We start from the raw sequence: 20,397 nt of genomic DNA on the forward strand, positions 1-20,397 counted from the left end.
TTAATTTTTTAGAAATGAAAAAAAAAAGAAAAAAATATATTAAAAAATTATTTTAAGAATTAATATTCATTTATTTTAATTTTCAATTACCAAGAATACATGTATTTAAAATATTTTCATGTTAAGTGAACTCGCATGCTAGACTAACTAGATTTTATTTCCAGATCTAAACTGAAAATATATATAATTAAAAATATTTCATACCTCAAAAAATGAATAAATTTGTTTCTCAAACTCTTTCACATCTTCTAAAATTTTGATCGTGTGTTTTTCATAACAAGCCATATGCTTTAGGAGATTATCATCAAAATGTTTCAGATGGATATAAAAGTCAGATTCTTGTATCAACAATATCAAAGGCAAAAACAGGTCAGGATGTATATTGCAAAACTTAAATAAACAAATAAATAAAATTAGTTTACAACCAAATAAATCAATTCTATAAATCAATAATGCTCAATAGCAGGCAAACCTGATACACTTAAAGTTGGTATCCGACTACTAAAAATTAAATATTACCACTTTGAAAAATTGGAAACTTTACATAAAGGCTTCTCTATCTTCTTTCTTTTTAAATAAAAGTTTAAATATAAATGTATAAATGTTAAATTTATAATTATTATTTTATTATGAAATGAAATTTTTTTTAATAAGTAAATAATTAGATTCAAGTAGTACATAATTTATGAAGAAATATGATTTTCAAATAAATTTAATATTTATACTTTAGGGCATTGAAATAGTAAGGAAAAGGATCACTTATATAAAGTTAACTCCTGTTTGGCATTTTTGTGGTTGGTGTCACAGGCCATGTGAAGAAGATAAAAATTGCTTCATTGATATTGAATTTTTAGCAAATATACAAGTCTATGTAATTGAAACTAATACTTTAACCCCTTAACTGCCGCGAGCGTATATATACGTCTCGGCCAGACGATGCATTAATTGCCGCAGGCATATATATACGCTTTCCCGAAGTACGATGCTTTGCATTGCGCTGCTATAAATAGAACTACATCCCCGACTCTTGAATGCAATAAAATGACCTTGTAAGTGTTTGCAATGAATGCATTACCAATTTTGGAGGAGGGGGAAAGGGGATGAGGGAATGGGAAAGGGCTGTGTTGGAAAAGTTATATCATAATATTTATTGCTTGTGTGTTTCTATTTAGTAAGGTCGGGTCTATTCTTCTTTCGTTTCCTGTGTATATTCGTCGAGAATACCGCTTTCAGTGCAATGAATGTGATGCTGGTTTATATGTCCAACCATGTTTCAGGATTTATCATACAACAGCTAAGTTTTAACATCTTTTATATTGTGTTTTTATTCTTTAATTTCAGTTTTGTATTTTCTTTCCCCCCTTTTTCTTCTCTTGTGAAAGTAAACTGTTTTTAAATTGCAAAGCGTGCATCTTTTTTCCCTACCAAAACACCGCGTAACAAAGCGCACTTGAGCGAAAAACGGTAGCACTGGGGAGAGAATCACGTAAATTCTACTCGGCAGGTAAGGGGTTAAGTAAATGAAATACGAACAGTAAAAACTTAACAACTTTAATATAACATTCAACTAGTAAAATAACATTTGTAGAAATATTAGAACACAACTATAGACAATGATCACTGACGTTATCTCCAGTAGAACACAAAAGCTAAACTAAATCTTTTTTACAGAAAACTAAACTGAAACTTTTGTTCAGTTGCCAGATCACGAAAGTTCAAAGTTAGAGTCGCTACACCATCCCCCTTCCCGAAAAAAATTTTTTAAACAAAATTTAATATAGAAAACTGTGCATATTTGGTGGGGAAGTGAACTCGTCTTCCAGAGCAAGTTCAAATTGGGTTGTTCTGATCTAGAGGAGATTCTTTTACAATTTGCTTTTGTGGCTAAGATGTTTTTTTAGGTGTAGGTTCTGTTGATAGAGGATGGAAAGTATCATGATCAGGTAGTAGATGAGCAGGTTCATCGCAACTTATGCGCCTCCTTAAGTTCTTGGATTATTTTTGTATTTCTGAATATTACTACGAGATGGCGTAACTAGTTCAACTTTGTAGAATGGCCGCATGCTAGTATGGTTGGCATCGCATGCCATGCGACGAAGGAAAAAATTGCTTAATTGAAATTTAATTCCTTGCTAGATACACGTCTTCCCTGATTATTTTTGTATTTCTGAATAATATTAAGACATGGCGCAACTAGACCCACTTTCTTCCCAATTTTTGCGTTGAGATTTCCTGCCTTGAATTCAAAATCATTTTGTACTTTGTTATTTTGCTCTTATTAGTGTTACCCTTGCATGTCAAAACAATTATGATGTATGAGATAAATGTGATTTTTACACTCTGATGACAAAGATTAATTGTTAAGTTGTTTTAATGGTAAAGTTGGAAACTTACTTTCAAAAAATATTTTTTATGTAATTTTAATAATTATTTTATGCAGATATTTATCTTAAACACCTTGAAGTAATAGAGTTAATAAATATGTTATCACAGTGTATTTTTTCAAGATAAAATTCGTTTCATTGCAGGGAAAACTCACATATTTCACCACCAATAGGTCAAGCAAAAAACTGCTTACTGACAAAAATATTTTGAATTTTCGAATTTAGGATAGAACATATACTCATTTTCAGCAATAAAAAAATGCTTTTTAGCGGTCGGAAATTTGAAGGAAAAAAAAAAGGTATTTTAATTGAAATAACTAATTTTTTAAAATAATATAAGGCTGAAGTTTTTTTTTTTTTTTCCAAGTTTGAGAACATTTAAACAATTTTAAATAATAATATTTCTATAAAACTTAAAATTTGTTCTTTTTTGGTAAAGATGATTAAATATGATTTGCAACCTCTAAGTAAAAATTGATTTTCTTTTTTTGAGTTCAAACTTTTATAATCAAATATAAAATATTTTTTTTCCAGTAAAATGAAATCTGCATTCAAATGCAGATGAATGAGATTCAATGAGACGAACTGTACAAATGTATTAAGGTGCAGGATTGTTTGGTTCCCCGGTTATTCTTTATTATTTTAAAAAATTTTTAGAAAATTCCTTTCTAATTTTGTAAAATTTTTTCTTCTCTGTCCCTGTTAAAAAGATCTGTTTTCCGTAATGCAGGTGTTACACTATAATTTAGGCGTTGTTTCGGCAGACTTCATGAAATTTTTCATAATGGTGATATTTGAATAAAGAACAATATTATTATAAAATAAATACTTACCCAAAAACAAGAATTCTTTATACTGTACAGTGTCCTCACATATTCTGTATACTTAACAGTTTTACTGTTTGTAAACCAGTCACGCAAATATTTTTCAAAACCAGACATCAACATTTTATGTTCCTTTTCTTCAACCCTCAAGTCTTGGAAAACAAACAAAAAGCAACTAACAACATGGACATCATGAGTTTTTAGTGATTCAGACTGCAAAACAGACTTAATACGTTTTGTAATTGAGGTTTTCTAAAAAAAAGAATAAAATATTTAAAAGAAAATGAAGTAATTTAACTTTGAAGAATAAACACTATTTACATTTTTAAAATGTCAATAAATTTGTTCATTTCCTTTCTAGAAGCCCATTGTGGGGATTGTAGCTATCAACAATGTCAACCTTCATCTAATGAAAAGGTACCCCAACATAGAGTTGAGTTAACATATATTATAGACTAGTGAATTGGAATTGTATTTTTGCAGTACTCCCCGACCAGAATTTTACCTGTGATAGAATTCGATGAATGGGATACCACTAGTTGATTCATTGCTGTTTTGTGCGAAGCCGGGAGAGCTGTATTAAGATCACCGTACTTTTAAATTCTGAACGTGAATAGCTGTATTAAGTTCACGGTCGTGGTCGTTCCTGTGTTGCCATTAGCTCTGATTGAGACTGAGTAGCAACAGCACGAGGTGGATATTGTAACAGTCACAAATAGCAAGTCAACGTGTTTAATGGGAACCATCCATGGAAGTAGGCGTGTTCAAATAGAAGGGGGAGTTTCTGTCAAGGGAGTTCACATCATCTCTGAAGGTCACCAATGTGGGTATAGTAGTTATCAACAATGTCAACCTTCAACTATGAAAAGGTACCCCAACATAAAATCGAGTTAACATGCATATACTAGTGAATTGGAATTGTTTTTTTTTTGTAGTGGTAGATACACTACTTCCATACTTTTTAGAAATATTTTTTATTTGAATTACTACATTTTGTAAGAAGTGAGATTCTCACCCTCTTTTTCTTACCATCTTTCTTTCGTTTCATTATCTCTTCCAAGACTCTCCCTCCATTCCAAATTTTCAAGCCCTTTCCTTCTTTCTTACGAACTGTTCTCAATTAGAAATTCAAAATACCTAAGACTCTTAAGACCATAGCATAGTGTAGCTAACAATAAAACACAAGCTAATAAAAAAAAAAAAAAAAAAAAAAAAAAAAAANGAAAAAAAAAGAGTAAAAAAAAAAAAAATTCCCACGTTCTATAAGTAAAATTAAGTAGTTTCTTGTCAGTAGCAGTATAGTAGTAGTTTTTTCTAAAAAATTACAAGGTAATAAATTAATCTATTTATTTAGAACAGACAGAGTGATGGATTTTTAAAAACTTTACATAATAGCTTTTCTGAAACTCTTTCAGGTCTGTAAATTTATTTTATAAAATTTGTTTAGACAACGAAGAACAGAAATAAGTCAATTTTAGATGCGTGACAAAATATTATCTCACATGTCCCGTATTGCTGTGAGGAATGTTTAATATCACCAGTTTTTACTTGGCCAACACAGTACTGGCATCACTTTTCCTGGTAAACTTTATATAAAAACTTTTTTGAAACTCTTTCAGGTCTGTAAATTAATTTTCTAAAACTGGTACACTTGGCCAACACAGTACTGGCATTACTTTTCCTGGTAAACTTAATATAAAAAATTTTCTGAAACTCTTTCAGGTCTGTAAATTTATTTTCTAAAACTGGTACACTTGGCCAACACAGTACTGCCATTACTTTTCCTGGTAAACTTTATATAAAAACTTTTCTGAAACTCTTTCAGGTCTGTAAATTTATTTTCTAAAACTGGCATACTTGGCCAACACAGTACTGGACTGGCATTACTTTTCCTGGTAAACTTTACATAAAAACTTTTCTGAAACTCTTTCAGGTCTGTAAATTTATTTTCTAAAACTGGTATACTTGGCCAACACAGTACTGGCATTACTTTTCCTGGTAAACTTTATATAAAAACTTTTCTGAAACTCTTTCAGGTCTGTAAATTTATTTTCTAAAACTGGTACACTTGGCCAACACAGTACTGGCATCACTTTTCCTGGTAAACTTTATATAAAAACTTTTCTGAAATTCTTTCAGGTCTGTAAATTTATTTTCTAAAACTGGTACACTTGGCCAACACAGTACTGGCATTACTTTTCCTGGTAAACTTTATATAAAAACTTTTCTGAAACTCTTTCAGGTCTGTAAATTTATTTTCTAAAACTTGCTTACTTTTCCTGACAGTGACTTTACACCATTTTTTATCGATCCTATTAAGACCCCATGAAAAAAATTCTGATATTTTTCGCTAGAAATCAGCTTTGTCATCCTTTTCTATAAACTTTTAGAAGCATAGAAAATCAACTCACCAAAAACCTAACGTAAACACGATTATTTTACATGAATCAAGATCTTTTTATCATTCTTAAAAGAGAAATATTTTGTATAAACTTTATTGAAAGCAGTGTTATATATTTTTTTGGCTTATCAAAATTTTAATTCAAAAGAATTAACAATAAGCCAAATGCAATTGAAAGAAAAAAAATCGCTGATCTGAAGGAAGAAACTTTTACACATGAGGAGTATGCAAAGTGTGAGATTATGATTTGTAAATTTATTAAGGAAAAAAAACAGAGGAAAAACAATGGTGGTGCCTGAAGTTCTGAGATAGAACACAGAAGTCAGAGTTGTAGACCAAAAGCCTGAGAGTTGGCAGGTCTAAATAAAATTTTTTTTAATTATTCAATATAATTTTTTAAAATTAAAAACACTGAATTACAACGTAAATTTTCTTTAGTCAGAAAAAAACATTTAAAAATAAAGTTGTTTTTGTAAAATATTTCATAAAAATACATACCAGCCAATCAGCTTTAGGAGTTTCTCTAACATATTTTTTAAGAATGCGTAAGCATTTTGTTGCAAATATATACATTTTTTCATTGGCAGACGTTAAAGCATAAATAATACATTCAATTACAGATGATACGTTTTCTGTTTCTAAACTTTTACTCATAATGCACAAAATTTGCAAGGAGCTTTCAAATAATTCTTTCTCATCTTCTTGAAGTGACTTAAAATCCTTAGAAATAACTTTCGCACATTGTTCAAGAAGAAATTCCTTTAGAAAAAATCCTGCATTAAGATTTGTGTTGAAATCTAGAATAAAAAAGGCAATTTTTAATGTAATAAAAAAATTTAAAACTACAAAATTTGAACACAAGGAAACAATATACAATAACTATAGAGACATTTTTACTTTTATAACCACATGATAAGATTTTAAAATTCTCCCTTTTATTAATTAAATGCAGTAGAAACCCTATTGTTCAATACCAATAAGACCCAGAGTATGTCAGATAATTGAAACAGTTGGATAATCGGAGGAACTTCTTAAATCAATTTTGTGAGTGTATAATCAAAAAACTATAAGTAAAAATACTCAAAACAATTAGCGAGTTAAATAAAGTTTGAGAAAAACATTTGATTGTGTTTCACTTTTCAATTTTAAATAATATATTTTTCAATTTTAATTAATTTTAAATAAAAATATTAAAGAAGTTTCTGCCATGGTGACAAAGTTTGCACGTTTGTGTATATTATGAATATCTGGTTCGAGAATTTAAAAAATGTGTATAAAAATATTAAAATAATAATTACTATTAATAATCGGCATTAAAATGTTCTAGTATTCAAGTCTATTTATACTTATTTCAAAGAAGTTTCTGCAATGGTGACAAAGTTTCCACGTTTGTGTATTGTATATTATGAATATCTGGTTAGAGAATTAAAAAAATGTGTATAAAAATATTAAAATAATAATTACTATTAATAATCGGCATTAAAATGTTTTAGTATTTAAGTCTATTTATACTTATTTCAAAGAAGTTTCTGCAATGGTGACAAAGTTTCCACGTTTGTGTATATTATGAATATCTGGTTAGAGAATTAAAAAAATGTGTATAAAATATTAAAATAATAATTACTATTAATAATCAGCATTAAAATGTTTTAGTATTAAAGTTTATTTTACTTATTTCAAACGCCTTGTAATTAAAATGCTGTTTGGACAAAAAATAATAAGCAAATTTATGTTTAAAATTACATGTGCTGGTTAAATATAGCATTTCCTTAATTTTTGATAAATATATCAGCCTGTGTATTTGTTTCCAGCATGAATTTTCACTTCATTTAAACTATGAGCTTAGCAAGCTTTAATTTTGATTCGCCTGTTTCGATATTTTTTACATATTTTGTAACGACTCAACTTCTATGACAGCGCAATGTTGAAACAACCAAAAAACACATTTTTTTAATATTATGTGTGAACAACTTAATGCAGAGGGACAAAAAATATCATAAAATTATCCAAAAAATATTAGCAATCGATTACAAAAAATCCTAATGCAATTCGAAAGATAAGTGAAAGTTTAATCTGTCGCTATTATTTTCCCGAATTTCAACAATGGAATTTGATTGCGCCCAAACTAAATGATGTTAGTAATAGGTAATTGTTTACAAACCAACTCAGAAAAATTTGCATAGAAAAAATATGATCCAAATTGCTGCTTCCATTCTCAAGTTTTCAGTTTTGCTAATATATACACCATGACAAGTTCTCATAGACCCTTCAAAGCATGTTAAAAAACTAAATAAGTGTTCCTGACGTCCTAATTCTATTCAGAAAATTTAGTGTACGGTATACAGTGGAAAGTCGCGTATCCGGAATCGGTGGGACTTTCGAAAGTCCGGATATTAGATTTTTCCGCATAATAGGCCCCTAAGGTAAAGAAGGCTTAAAACGATCTGAATCTAAGAAGCAAAAAATAAATAAACAATATTTTTCAGGCAATAATGTTTCAGTATTAGAATGATATCTAATCAATCAAAAACAAAATATTAGACAAAAAAAATAATTATTGCTATTATAAAAATAAATATAGAAAACGAAAAAAATTTGACAGTTACGAAAATATTAATTGATCTCTCCGCCATTTTGAACTAGAATGATTCAAGCAAGAAAGGGAAATTCCAGTCATTCATTAAGGTGGGTAAGTGGAGAAGAAAAATTCATTTCCTCCTTACTTGTCATTCAAGTTGAGGGCGGGGAAGTGACAAATTCTTATTTTCTCTCCCATCATTGGCCATCAATCAAGCATAAAGGCGTGGCATACTGATTGGGTTCTCTTTATTTTTTTCTTGTGTGACTGAAAGTGATTCTTCCTCCACTTTAACGTTTGCTATGTTTAACCTTCTTCACAGCTTTTTCTTCTTCGTTTTTTTAAGAGAGAGAGGGGAAGATGAAGAAATGTTTGTTTACTTTGATTGTTAAAAAGTGTCTGGGAAATCAACCCTTCCAGAAAAGGGACGTCCGGATATGGGACGTTACACTAGTAGTACAACATATTTCAAGCTTATATGTTGTACTACTTATAATTTCTTCAGTGTCTGCTAAGATAAGAAGGAGGCAGCGGGTGAGAGAAATTCTTTCACTCTGGGGATGTGCTGGTCTTTTCAGACGAGAAACAATTTGTTTTACTGCGAAGTCTCAACTAGGGCTGGGCAATGTCAGAATTTCGATATTGTGGTATANTTATCAGAAAGCATGATGAGATGTCCTCAGACAAGACAGAAGCAGATCTGGCAAACCGTGGCGTGTTCAGACAAGAGACAATAAAAAATATCAGGGAAAGGATACGATGAAACAGACGAAGAACTGCTAGAAAGCTAGCCCAAGAGCTCAAAATATCGAAGAGATCAATGTTAAATCTTTTGTGAAAGGACCTTGGGTGCACGGCTTACAGAAAAAGCAAAATTCACGCACTGCCAAGATAAAAAGGAGGCAGAGGTTGAAGAAATTCATGTAAGGTATGCTGAAGATGAATTTTCCTTTTCAGATGAGAAACTTGTTTTACAGCAAAATTTTAATACCCAAAATGATTGAATATGGTCAATTTCTGTTGATAACATCCATTATCGAAATGTTTTGCCTGTTCTAATTTGGAGGGCTATTTCAAAAAGATGTAAATTCTCATTAGTTTTCATTGAAAAGGGAATAAAAACCAATGCCTAATATTCTAGAGCTGAGGTTTCAGAAATTTTTTACTTCCAAGTGTCCAGAAAATGCATGGGAATATTTTTGCTTCCAAAAAGATGGTGCTTTTTCTCATACCACAGATGCAGTTTAGGAGTGGTACAGTGAACATTTGGCTGACTTTTTGATGAAGAATGAATGTACTCCCCCAACCTGAATCCGCTCGCTCATTTTGTTTGGTTATACATGCTCTCCCAATTTAATAATTATAAAAGCACCAATCTGAGCTAATTCAAAAATGTATTTCGAAAGGTATGGCAGGAAATGCGATTGATTTAAGAAGAAACTTAAGCTCGTTAAGAAAGTAAAAGGCAGTATTATTTCAAAGCAGTTATTGAGAAGATACTTAATTTTATGCAAAATGTTTTTGCATGATTTATTATATATTACTGTAATAAAAATTTCAAAGTGCATGAGAATGTCTTGGTCCCTGTGTATGTATAGATATATAATCTTTGTAAAGTGATTATCAGTTACAAACTAAGAAGTGTTTTAGCATGAGAAGACAAATGCATGCAAAACTTGTTGGCCATTTTTTAGATTACCGACGAAATTCACTTATTTGGGATTGTTTCACCAGCTGAACTGACAGTTAATGGGAAATCCATAGTGAAAAAATAAATAAAACTTGAGTACTAAAAACTAATGAAATAATGAATACTTACAGTCTGAAAGAGAGTTCTTTTTAAATGATTGTAACAGACAGAAACCCTTTAGAATTCCAATTATAACCTTAGTAGGGCATATGGAATATTCCTTAAGCATTTCAAAGCATTGGTCGTAAATACCCTTTATGTATATGTCCAAATTTGAAACTGTATTCTTCTTAACAATTTTTTGCAAACATGAGTATGCCTGCAAAAGAAATTGATTTTAATATGCAAATTTTCAGAATCTCTAAAAAAATAAATAAGAACAGTCAACTCTAATATTTTTTTGACTGTGGAATCCTAATTGAACGAGCATCTTTTGGCAAAATTCCAAGTTTATAAATAAAATAAGTAGTTAGGAATTGATCAATAATTATTATTATTTTGAAACTATTTAATGAGAAGAATGAAATTTATTTTAGCCATGGTTTTATTAGTAAAAAGTCTTAAAATTATAGATTTTATATCAAACAGTTGAATTCCCAAGCTTGGAATGGCACTTGTCTAGTTTAACCTTTTGCTTATGGCTGGTACAATATGTGGACTGCATGTGATGGTACAACACAGAACACCGTAAACAAAGGGTCTTTGTCTAGTAATGGCTTATACATAAACTTAAAACGTATGTGTGCTGAGTTTTATTCTTCAAAAAAGAACTGCTATAAACATTGATAATTGTTTTCAGAGAAATATAATTCCTTTTTATAGGATTTGATCATTTTATTCTGAATTGAAAAGTTTGAAGAGAATGAGTGATGCAATACTCAGTATATTGCTATTGGAAGAAATAATTTCGTAAAAATTTTGCTATTTCTTTTTTTGCTGGTATTTTAAGTAAGGAATTTTAAAAAAATTATCAAAATGTGAAATAGACGATGGTTTATTGTTTTGATACAAGTATTATGACGAACTTAATAAAATCATTACTGGCTTGAAAAATTAAAATCTTAGATCCCTTGTGAGAGTACCATAGAGTTTACAACACTATTTGGGAACCACTGCAATGGAAGACTGAAAAAAAAAACTAAAAAAAAAACTAGCAGCAGTAACAAGGAAAACTCTTAACATCAGAAACGATCTAAACTTCTTTTATTGCACACACTTAGTTTAAAGTTTACACTAATTTTAGTATATATATTTTCAAACATTTAAAAATAGACAGTTCCAGATAGTTTTATATTTATTCATTATTTTTTTATTATCTTCAACAGGCAGCTGTTTTTAAAACTAATTTGAAACTGTAATTGACAATACTATATATAGACAAGGGCAGGGATAGCCTGGTCGGTAGGGCGCTGGGTCCATGCCCGAGAGTTCATGGGTTCGAATCCCACCAGCAGAAGACTACCCGTGTAGTTGGTGACTGATGCACGTTAAAATTCTGTTGAAAGTTCTGTTAAAAGTCCTCCATGTTTCCATAACAAACCAATACCTCTGGGGGTACTGGATTGGAGATCAATCGTTCTTGGATTCAGGTCAAAATTACGATCTGTGGATAAATGAATGGGTCCGCCTTATAAACAGGTGTGCTGCATGGTGTGGCAGAAGTCGAATTCTTGGCCATAGATGGCGTTCACTGAAAAACAAAAATCGCACACTCTGCCTTAAATCTCCTCGGTTTCACCAAGCAGGCTCGTCCGTGTGGCAAGTGGCATTAGAGCCAACCAACCATATATAGACATCATAGAAATTATTAAAGCTAATCAAACAGTGTACATCCGTAAAATTGCGTAAGAATGGAAAGGGGTAAAAATTTACCACAACTGCAACCCATTGGTCAAGATACGGCCTCCCAAAGTTTTACTTCCTTCAATTATAAAATTAAAAAAACTGCATGTATGTTGCAGTAGGATGGTTAAACTTCCAACACTTGACTAGGAGGATTTATCTCGAATAAAGATTGTTTTTAATTTTCATTTCTCAACCCTTCATGTTCGGTTCAGTTTTTATATTTAACTCAAATATTTAATAATCTGTATTTAACTCAAATATTTAACAAAAATTCTTTTCACCTGCTATAAGTTTCTTTCAAGTTCATCAAAAATTATTTGAGCAAAAAAAGATAATACTATGTACCTTACTTCTAACTGCTTCACTCGGATTAATCAAAGCATCAAAAAACAGCCTTAAAACACTTTCTAAATCTTGAGAACTAGCTGCAGAAATGTAGTCAACAGCTTGATCCAAACCTCGCCTGAAAATTGAAATTTTTTAGTTTAATTGAAGAATAGGCCTAAACAAGGACAATAAAACATAAAAAAATTTAAAAATATTATGCAATAGAAATGTTAAAAGAAATACTAATTTAAATTGGTTGCAATACGTCACCAAACACTAAATAGACCAAAATATATATTTTTAAATTTTTCAAAAACTTTTTACTTTTGGAAACTGCAAGGATAATTTGAAGTAGGATTTGATCAGGTTTGGAAAAATTTTGTTAAAAAAAAAGTGATTTTTGAAACTTGGTGGATTACTTAAAGTCGATTGGAATAGTAATAACTTTATTGAGATTTCATATTTCAAATTTGATTTGTCATTAACATTAATAAAAAGGTCCAGATATTTAAAGGGCGCAAATTTGCAGACTAGCAAGTAGCAATTTGTTAGTTAAAAAAAACAAACAAATGCTAGTTAGAGAAAATTAGAAGTAATGTCTAATGGTCTGGATTTCAGATTTTTTCGTCTTAGTTATTTTTCAAATTACAATAATTTTTAATACAATGTTACTATGACACGCAAATTAGAATTATCACTTCTTGATTATATCGATTAACTTGATTATATCGATAAACAAACTAATTATGCATCAAAGTTGTCAGGTAAACAAAATAAAATATATCACGTGTTACAATAAAATACATAAAAATATAATAAATCTAAGAAAGAATTAGGTTTCAACATTTTCAATGTGCAATACAGAGTTGTNTGTTAAAAAAAAAAGTGATTTTTGAAACTTGGTGGATTACTTAAAGTCGATTGCAGTAGTAATAACTTTATTGAGATTTCATATTTCAAATTTGAATTAGAATTATCACTTCTTGATTATATCGATTAACTTGATTATATCGATAAACAAACTAATTATGCATCAAAGTTGTCAGGTAAACAAAATAAAATATATCACGTGTTACAATAAAATACATAAAAATATAATAAATCTAAGAAAGAATTAGGTTTCAACATTTTCAATGTGCAATACAGAGTTGTATTTAATTAGCTTTATTTTGTAGGCCAACAAATGCAGTAATTATTTTCTCTTTCCTATTTTGTAAATCAATACACAAATTAAAATTCGAAAATAAATTAAAATTCGAAAAATGCGTGAAATAACTCGCAAAATAAAGAACACGAAGAGAATAAGACCATAGCTGCCAACATGGACAGGAAAAATTCCAGTAGATATAACGAAATAATACAAATTTTATGATAATTGTCACAAAATATACTATATATTTTATATATAGGAAATTTTTTAGGGATTTTTATAATCAACTGCTATATTTTCCAGTTATGATTTCACATTACATGATCTTGAAAGGTTATGCATTATGTTCATTCAGAATTTTGAATAGTAATAGGCATTTAATTCATCAAAGATAGTTAACTGATTTTTATAAATGAGGCTTGCTTTATTATGTATTAATGGCACTTATTTAAATATTCAAGCAAACAATAATTTGCACAAAAATTCTATTTCAATAGGGATTTTTTAAGGAAACTTACTGAATTTTAGAGAATCTTTTAAATATACAAAAACCAGGAGCATTTTTATTAAACCAGTAGACCAGGAGAAACTGGCAAAATACAGTAGTCTACTGTATAATCCAGTAAAGTTGGCAGCTATGTAAGACTCCTTAAAAAAGAGATACTAACATAAGTGTTTGTAAAATATGGTGTTCTTTAACACCAGTAAGACTGAAACTTAGTATATATCCATATTTCCCTAAAGTAGTCCCCTAAAGTAGTAGTGACTGGATTAAAAAAGAATAAATGATGCTTAAAAAAAGTTTTTTAAAATTAATTTTTAAATTTTTTTATATTATTTACAGTTATTTAACAAGTTATTAGTAAATATAAACAATAAAAAAATTTTATTATGTACAAAAAGTCACAAAATTCTAAGAAAATGTGTCGTTATAGACATCATTGTTTTTCTAATTGAAATTAAAAAGCAGTCAAAATGACTTCCTTGGGCGATCTAGTGCTAAAGAAAAAAAAAATGAAAGAACGAACATCATTTCTAGAGCGAACTATCTTTTAAACTTTCATGAATTCTGAATTATTTTATTTTATATTATTAATTTTAAATTCTAACTGAAGCCAGTCATTACTGATTTTTTTGAAAGTCTCAAATGAGAAAAAATCATGATTATTTATTTCCTCTCTGATGGGCAAGAAACACATCTTTGAAAAATAATTCTGCAGAAAAAATAGAATTTTTCGAAAAATTATGCAGAAAGGAAAACCAGAAACATTTAGACAACAACATCTGCTACATTTTAGATTTTCAAATTCATGACTTTCCATGATTAATTCCAAGAATTTTTCATGACTTAACGAAATTACTATTCTCTCCTACAACAGCACAACAATAAATTTAAAAAGGCATTATAATTAAATTCATTGAAATAATAGGTATAATAAAAAAACTGTTTTACTCTACATTTTCCTACTTAAACATTTTAAATTTAAAAAACAGAGTAAAGAAAGAGTTGAAGCAATAAAATAGCTTAAAAAAATACAAAAGCAAATAATTTTTTTCCCCTTTCTTCTGCAGAATTACATTCTAAAGATACTTTTCTTGTTCATCGGAAAGGGGAGAAATACTCCTGATTTTTCTGTTCTCATTTCGGAATAAAAAAAATTCGCCAATGACTAGCTTGCTTCAGCTAAAATTTTGAATTGATAAAATAAAAATAAATAAAAATTCTGAAATCACAGAAGTTTAAAAGATAATTCGCTCTAGAAATATTTTTCTTTCATTTCTTGAAAGAACAGCATAATTTTTAAAGAGCACGATAAAAACATTTTATATTTTAATCAATTATGACTGTATGTGGGGATTTTGTAACAAATTCAGATATTCGGAACACCATGAAAATGGGGGGAGAGGGTACATTCCATTTTAAAAATAAGATTTTTTGTCGACCTAAATCTATGACTTTTCACGATTTTTTTTTTTAAAATTGGTTAAAATCATGACATTTCATGACAAATTTTGTTCAATACTGAAATTCATGATTTTTCCTCACTTTCCAGGTGTGCGGGATACCCTGCACAAATTTTCAAAAATTGGAAGGAAATGCAACAATTTCTATAACGCTCTGTGACAATGTCGCCGTGTTGCTGCAATTCTGTCACGGCAAATCTCATAAGGTAAATAAGCATAACAAATTTCAAGATTTCTTTACAAGCATAAAATTTTCATTTAAAAACATAATGTTTAAGGTCTTACTCTGCAAGCATTGTGACACCTTCTGATATACACTTTGTAGAACTTTCAATAACATAGAGCAATGCTTTCATAATTGCAGATTCTTGAACTGAACTGAATCGAAGGAAGAACAATTTCTTACACTCTGAACCCAATAAAAACAACAATGCTTCACACCTGAAAAAAGTAATAAAAAATTATAAGTTCAAAATCATTCAATATAATGTGGACGCCTGTGGCAGAATCACAGTGACACGACAACATTGTTGCAGAACATTACAGAGTTCTTGCAGAAAGAATTTTCTCTTGAAAAGTAAAAAAAAAAAATTACTTTTCTTTTCAACAGATATTTAAGCATAATATTTGAATCATGCATTTCGATAATCACTTTTTACACTGATAGTATCCTAAGTCAATGTAATGTTTCGTATGTATTTTCGACATTTATTTTCACATGGATTTTAATATCCCGATATATTTCAAACATTCTGAAAAATTCAAATCGTGCATTTGAGTATTTACTTTTTAATGCAATAATTCCATCGAATTTTTGGCAGTTATTGCTACTGATTTCTCAATAATTTTTAAATCTGATCTTTTTCATATGATATTATTTATTACAACAACCTAATCTCAAAATGAAACACGCATTTGAGGCGTATGATTCGCGTGATTTAGCTGTAGATCTTTTTATCGGCAATTACTAATACCGATTTCATGATTTTTAATTATTTTTTTAATTGTGATGATTATTTACAAAAGGTGAAGAAGGAAATAATTTGAACGTCCCCCCCCCAACAAAATGCGAGAATATCGTCCATAATATTAGAATTAAAAATTACTACACGTTCAAAGAAAATAAAAATTATATCGTTTTTTCTTTCATAAGCACAGTGCTTTTGTTATTTTAAATGAGTAACATATATGTTTGTCATTATTAAAAGTATCTTGCAGAAAGATATTAGTGGTAGAGAGTTTTGTAGTAGAGAGCTCGAAAAAATTCTGCCACAAGGATGTGGACAAGTAGCAGATGACGTAGAAAACAATTAAAAAAAACATAATTTGAAAATAAAAATACGCTTTTAATTTTCTTTATTGCTTTAATTATTATTTTTCACTTATTAGAATAAAGATTCTAACAAAGTATTTACTAAAGCACATTCAAAAGAAGTAAGTAAATCTAGAAGCTTATTCTGGAACATTCCTTCAAACTTTGTCATTGTTTTATAAAACTTTAGTCATAACAGAATATAGCTCTTTCCCATTTTTTGAATTAGACAGCATTTGCCTTGATTATAGAGCATTTATCTTGCTTTTATTGTAATTTATGGAAATCTCTTTGAGGTTACTTTTTACTTTCAGGAGCTCATTAATTTCGGATTAGAACATTCTTTAACATATTCTTTTTATGCAGTATACAAGTAATATCCAGTACAATCAAAAATAAAAAGCAAGAAGTTGAACCTTTTGTCCAAACCCATTCGCAATGAGTCCCGCAGTGGGCTGATCGTGAAGACACGGTTCCCAGTAGAACACCGAAGTCAATCATCACTGACTGCGGTCAGTAAGCGGGTGGGTGACCACTTTGATCAGCCTGCGTAGGGACCGAGGGTGTGCGGTATCAGTCGTCGTTAAACTGTTCTACCGTAAAGTGCTTGACTTTGTGAGCAAGTCATCGGGCTATCAAAGGGGAGCCATCCCCTCTGCAGAGGATCAAAATTGCGATGGCATGTCTTAAGATCATCCTCAGGGATGTTTTCCAGACCGCCGCCAATAGCCCATTGTGCAGCTCTAGTGCGACATAAATAAAGTACCTACCTACCATTAATAATGAATGATGTGCATGACCAAATCGCTAAAAAGATTATCAGAATTAAATAAATAATACCAAAAAACTCAAGTGAACACATATTATTTGGTTAAAAAACTTTATTAGCTTAAAATATGTAGATGGAAATAAAAGTTGACATGTTTCAAGTGCTCAAAAATAAGTGCCCATTCTCAAGACTTGCCACACATGAATAAGAAGAAAATAATTTGAAATATAAAACAAAGTTGCCATCGAATAATGGAAAATAAAAGGGAGAAACAAAACTAGAAAAACCACATTAGCCAAGAGTAAAATAAATATGGAAAAAAAAAAAAAACAGAACAAGAAAAACCACTGTGGCAGAGAGGGGCAAATCAGGGTAAAATGCATTTCCACACATTATGGCGAGGTGGTGAGGAATTAATGCCATTAACAAGGAAATCAGCATTGAAATCTTGTTTCTTAATAAGATAAAATATTAAAGAAATATATTAAAGGTAAATAATAATAAATTGAATAAAAGCTATAGAGAAAAGTTCATTTTGAAAATATAAGACATTTTACAAAAAAATAGAAATTATATCGATATTGAGGCAAACATGCAAGCAGTTGTAAATTAAGGAATTTTTTTTACATCTTCTGCATCCTTGTACAATTTGTAGGATTCTACTCATTGTATTGAAAAAAAAAAGAAAGAAAGCTTAGAAAGGTTAAGATAAAGTTTAAAATTGAACCTTATTGAGAATTTTTCGCCTAAAGTTCACTTTGCTTTTTAATTAAAAAATATATATGTAAAAAAATAAAATTACCCAAAATTTTTTTCCCATGGTGACTCTGCATAACAAAGGGCACAAAGTTTATCAAACAATGTCTTGAAATAATTAAAGCTCCACAGAGTTTTTTCCTAAGAAATTTTAAGAAATAAAATTAATAATAATTTTTCAAAACATATTTATAGCACTGTATGAAATTTAAAGATTACCTGTTCAGCTGAAAAGAACCATCCAACGGAAATTATAATGGTTTTAAGAAATTTAAGTCCAAACATGCTTTTTTCTTCAATATGCTGATGTGAGCAGGACATGTAATCGATAAAAGCATCTATAAGTAATGCTGGATTAACAACATCCCTTCCATAATAAAGCATAGGATTTAATTCTAGAAGTATTGCAAGCAATGTGTAATGTAGAACTACATTTCGAAAAAATTCTTGGCATCTTTGATCTCCGTTCTTTGTAGTTTCCATTGTAACTTGAGCTTTAGAGAATAAAAGTAACATTCATTATTAAACTAAATTTATTATTTTTTTTTATAGTTTTTAAATCACTTAGTAAATAGAAAACTTATAGATGGTTTTGCTATAATACTACTCTGAACAAAAAATGGGAATATAAAGAAACAGTACAAAAAGCACTTATTTTCAAAATCACAATATAATAAACCAGGGCTTGAAAAAACTCAGAAATTTTACCCGTCCCCGAGGACGGCTTGTCCAACAATGTACCCGTCCTCCTTTTAAACTAACCAGTCACTTCTAAATAAATAAAAATATAATTTTCCCTTATTTATTACAAACATTTATATAAATTGCACAATGAATTAGTAGTTACTAGGATTACAAATACTAGAATTACATTATACAGTAATAAAAGAAATATTAGGTTACTAATAGTAACTTAGTATTTTGTTTATGAAATAATTTATTTCTTTTACGAAATAATTTAAATGACAAAGGCAAGTTATCTGGAATGTCAATTAACAGGAAAATGGCCGTTGGCGCGGACGTCGCATTTGAGAAATTCATTGTCCTCGGGGAATTTTTGACCGCCGAGGATGGGCGGACGGGCTATTTTTCGAGCCCTGTAATAAACACTTATTTTCAAATCACAGTACAATAAGCACTTACTTTCAAAATCAACATTTTTCTATTATGGGCTATCCAGGGATTTTTCTCGGAATTTGCCGCAATTTTTCTTTTAAACAAAAATAACTTTGAAAATAAACTTAATAACACTGTCATCATTTTATGGAGAAGATTTAAAAAAATCAATCTTATATACAGGTAAAAAATTTTCTACTTAATCTTTAAAATTTTTTATAATCATTTAAAAAATATAAACCCTCCTGGCATCTCCTCTCTCTCTAAGTTTCTTACTTCAAGCAGCAAGCACATTTAGAAAGATGTTACCTAAAATGTCGAGGGTCAGACAAAAGGTATGCTTTCCTTCTGCTTCAATTTGTGGTTAAAAGGGGTGATTATCGGTCAAGGTGGTCCAGACAGTTTGGTGGATAGACAATCTTACACTTTTTTCTGAAATATCAAGCAACAAAGATGACTTTTTTTCTGATAAGATGATTGCTTTCAGGTTATGTTACACTCTTTCTTGTCCCTTCCTCTTTGATAATGATAGAGTTAAAAAATAACATTGAAATGGTTTTTCAAAAGTTCCTTGTAATTCTTCTGAATCGATTCTTGCTACTGATAATTTTTCTTTCTTGGTTCTAGTGATTTCTCAGATATTCCCCTGCTACCTCATAATTTTTTTTAAATGTATGTATTTTTTAAATGGCCTCATTTCCAAATTCAAGTAGGGAAAGAACAAGGTCGTTGATATACATGTTAGTAACAAGTCAAAGTTATCTTTTTAATCAATATTAATGATATTTTTAAATTTAAAGAAATAAAGGGTTGCCACAGAAAAAAATGAACAAAATAGTTGCTTTTAGTATCCTAGAGCATGAAAACAGTTGCCTAAATAAGAACAAAAATTTTTCAATAATATTACTAAAATTTTATTAAATGACTTAATTGTTCATACACAATGATCCATTTAATCAAGTTTTGCGGCAAATATGATAATTTTTATATAAACGTTAGTGTTCTATCAATAAATTTTTATGTAAAAAAATTGTATACTTTTAGAAAATTAAATACTTCAATTTCTAGAAATCATTCAAAAAAATACTTTACATTAAAAAACACATACTTTCTTTTCTTTCTAGCAATAACCGTTGAAAAGGCGACTGAGAAACAATATAGACTTACAACGGAATCTAAGCAAATTGAGAGCATTAAAAAGTGACGACTCTTTGCAATTCAAAATTTTTAACATATTTTACTTCTTTTTTTGAAAAAAAAAATTTCTTGTTTTTAGAAGC

General features: G+C 29.5%; 1 protein-coding gene across 1 annotated transcript in view; it reads right to left on the reverse strand.

Moving 5' to 3' along the window:
• The window catches only part of LOC107455334 (transformation/transcription domain-associated protein), a 166,289-nt gene that overhangs the window by 89,954 nt on the left and 55,938 nt on the right, over positions 1 to 20,397 (reverse strand). The window contains exons 27-34 of the mRNA XM_071182634.1: positions 18,221 to 18,495; positions 18,048 to 18,142; positions 15,450 to 15,605; positions 12,068 to 12,185; positions 10,007 to 10,196; positions 6,108 to 6,406; positions 3,218 to 3,460; positions 205 to 390 (exon numbers count right to left, since the gene is read on the reverse strand). Of these exons, the coding sequence (XP_071038735.1) occupies positions 205 to 390; positions 3,218 to 3,460; positions 6,108 to 6,406; positions 10,007 to 10,196; positions 12,068 to 12,185; positions 15,450 to 15,605; positions 18,048 to 18,142; positions 18,221 to 18,495 (1,562 nt within the window). The remainder of the gene's footprint in view (positions 1 to 204; positions 391 to 3,217; positions 3,461 to 6,107; positions 6,407 to 10,006; positions 10,197 to 12,067; positions 12,186 to 15,449; positions 15,606 to 18,047; positions 18,143 to 18,220; positions 18,496 to 20,397) is intronic.

Source organism: Parasteatoda tepidariorum, chromosome 6, assembly GCF_043381705.1.
Source record: "Parasteatoda tepidariorum isolate YZ-2023 chromosome 6, CAS_Ptep_4.0, whole genome shotgun sequence".
NCBI classification, from domain to species: Eukaryota; Metazoa; Arthropoda; class Arachnida; order Araneae; family Theridiidae; genus Parasteatoda; species Parasteatoda tepidariorum.